Here is a 3,338-nt window from a genome sequence, read left to right as displayed (position 1 = left end):
CTAATAACAATCACGCTATACATGATTTACAGCCTGCGTGGGATGATAAGGAGGTCAGTTAAAAATAAAAGTGGATCATGGCCAAGATTTGACAAAATTAGAGGTGATTAAATATCATCACTGATTTTTACACTGATCAACCTGGAAGTCGCTTCCAGTGAAATGAAGATGGATCTAACCTGGATGAGCCTGAATCGCTGCTCGCATCTATTTAATGGCAGAATGAACCTGTAATGTGTCAGCAGGCTGATTTATCAGCCCAGCCCTGATGATCATACAAACTGCTACATTTTAGAGATAATCAATGACAGGCTTTGGGTAATTATCAATATCATTAATGTTTCACCAAGGATATGCGGCATTCCATAAAGCACCTCTTCATCTGCATCCAGAACACACACAAATACACGCGCACACACGCAAACACACACACAAACACACACACAAAACATCAGCATGTTTAAAGTCAGCCGGGAAACATGCAGATTGGCTGCGCAGAGGCTGAGGAGCACCAGAGATGCCACTGACGTCTCCCTTCAAGCAAATATTCAGCATCTCAAGGTCAAACTATGGGATCAAATCTATAACATCTGCTTTGAATAATGACCACATAGGCAAGAAATGTGCACTGCAGCATCAATACTGCGAGCTGCAATTTTACGCTGAAGAGCGTTAATGTGGAGACATTTGTCTTGGCTTAATTTTGCACTGACAGTTTTACTGAACTGGAAAAAAAAAAAAAGTCAACGCTTATTTGCTCTGTGTTGAGGAAGAGAAGGACAAATAAGTTGTTGACAGAGTTCAAGYTTAACAGCATGGTACCTTTTATTTTACTCCTGTCTTGTCATGCACAGAAACACGTAGCTCARGCAAAGCGGATGATCTTCTAATGAAGCTGTGATGAGAATTTTAGACAGGAGCTTTCTCAAACAGTAACATCACTAGAGTACATTTTGCCTCAAGTSTTGCAACCCTCCCACATATTTTGCGATCTATGGAATTTCAGGTTTTGATATGGGTTATGTTGCTCACTGCCCAGGGCACCATTCTGTTACGACAAGGTTGGAAACTTGGGAAAAAATAAATAAAAACTTCTCTGTTTGTTACACTCCGAAAGAGTTTTCTATTGTGAATTCATGTCCAGTCAAAGGGGAGCGTATAAGCACTGTAAGAGAACAAAGTGATTGTGCTTGGAGCTGGTCTATTCTGGACTAAGTTTAAGGCCTATTCCACTGCGTTTTGAGGAATGGGGACAGTAGCTGATCATCTCTGTTTTGAACTACTATCTGTCTGTCTGGTTGCAAAAATGGCAACAAAGACAGATACATTGATCATGTAATTGTCTCCTGCATCATCGCGCAGGAATATTTAAGAATTTGTTTCACCCAGTTTTGATAAGGAAGTTAGAGTGTGTTCTTCTGTTATATATATTTTTTGGGAAAAATGCAACTGTATAGCATACAGCAAAACTTTAAGAGTGAAAAGTCACTTTAACAGAAAAGGGTCAGCTATATATATAAAAATTTGACTAAACCCTCAAAGTTTTTGCCCATGTCACACAAACATAAACTTGACTGGATGTTAATGCAGCTGTGCAGCTTTAAACAGCTTTAACCTTCCTAACAAAACGGTACTTAACTGTTTTAGGCATGGCACACGGCACCGCACAAACACAAATCATATTTGACGTTGCAGTCCAGAAAAATCTAAACATTTTCTCGTCTTAACGGGGCACCCACCTTGCAGCTTTCGCAGGTCAGGAGTCCATAGTGATACCCGGAAACCTTGTCCCCGCACACGGGACACATCTCGTCCAGGTCTTCGTCATAGGAGTAGTCCATCATTTTTAACTGGGGGGCTGCAGGAGGACACACGGAGACACACACGCAGAGTGAAGTCTATTTCAGTGTTGAGCGCTCATTTCCCCCCAAAAGCCCGCTCTCATCCATCAAGGTGAACCGCGGAGGGACTCCGCGTCGCAACTGAATGGGATTTTGTGAAACTTCTGTTTCTCTTCTGAAGCTTTAAATCGCGCCCCCAGACACTATGAAGGGTCGATTCTGGAGTGTGTGGAGAGGGACGCAACCATTTCTCCCTCTTACTCCTCACTCGTCTTACAGCCAAAAAATAATAAAATAGAAGGGAAAAAAAGTGCATGAAAGTCAGCCTCATAAATATGCATGCGTCTAAGTCGTGAAATCGCTGGGGGAGATGGGGAGATATTAGACTTGAGGATTGGATGAGAAAATGTTACCGCCCACAGACAAATGAAAACACACAGAGAAGCCCTTATCTTTGCGGGCGATTAGAAAAAAAACATCTAAAACCAACATTTTTTTTTTTCTTCTCTAAGAATCAGCACTAACGCCAAAGGCCAGTTCATGTGGATTTAAATCTGTTTTAAAGTTGTGAAAAAGCAGCAGCGACATGTTATCTGAACAAGTTCTTAAACATAAATTKAATTTGGTATTAGAAAAATAAAAGTCATTATTGTGAATCTTGGAAAGGACGGAATTCAAAAAACACATGCGCGTAAAATGTTCCAATTATATTTTCACAAATATCGCTCATATAAAAAAAATAAATAAAAAATACAACACGTCAAACGATTTTTAAAAGTGGCTCCTATTTACCATTGCTCTGATTTCCGTTTTGGAAATACTTTCATGTGTATGAGTATATCTGTGTGAGCAAACAGCCAAGCATACATTTATAACAGTTTAAAGCATTTTATGGTACTTATCATAAAAAAGCAAAGCAGCCAAGATCAAACAGGAAAACCTCGGTGGATGCGGCTGTAAAAGTGGAAATATTTTGTCAGCCACAGACGCCTTTTCCGTGGCCTTCACACACATACACATACACACACTTGCACACACACATATTAGTGCACCATTCCCTTAAAAAAAAAAATCCGCTTCATCTGCTCTCCGAGACCCGTTAATTAGACATGATTTGTAGTTTGTTAACGCGTTTCCCTACTGGGATCGGCGCTGAATTTTCGAGTTGAAGCAACAAGTTCTACCAGTCTGCTGATTGTTTCTTTTTTAACTCTTATTTTTCAGAGACGCTCAAAGCAAATTTACCCTCTGAACTCTCTTTTTTTCTTTCTTTTCTTTTCTTTTCTTTTCTTGTTTTTCTCTTTTTTATTTTATTTATTTGTACATTTTTCGCTCTAAAGCGCATGAACGAAATAATATTACTACATGCTGCGTGTTTGCTCTGTAGGTGCTGCACAACTGAATAAAGATAAGGGATTTTGCGAGGACAAAATGATCTGTATCAAACTCATGAAACAGAAAGTGATTATAGCAGTTAAAATTCCACGCTGCAAATAT

The 3,338-nt window shown here is 39.6% G+C and overlaps 1 protein-coding gene across 1 annotated transcript in view; it reads right to left on the bottom strand.

The window, feature by feature from the left end:
- LOC103463510 (nuclear receptor subfamily 5 group A member 2-like) overlaps positions 1-3,338 on the bottom strand; it is a 16,098-nt gene that overhangs the window by 9,667 nt on the left and 3,093 nt on the right. The window contains exon 2 of the mRNA XM_008406890.2: positions 1,740-1,858. Within this exon, the coding sequence (XP_008405112.1) occupies positions 1,740-1,858 (119 nt within the window). The remainder of the gene's footprint in view (positions 1-1,739; positions 1,859-3,338) is intronic.

The sequence above is a fragment of the Poecilia reticulata genome, linkage group LG4 (genome assembly GCF_000633615.1).
Source record: "Poecilia reticulata strain Guanapo linkage group LG4, Guppy_female_1.0+MT, whole genome shotgun sequence".
NCBI lineage: Eukaryota > Metazoa > Chordata > Actinopteri > Cyprinodontiformes > Poeciliidae > Poecilia > Poecilia reticulata.
This window is presented reverse-complemented; position numbering and strand designations above follow the sequence as displayed.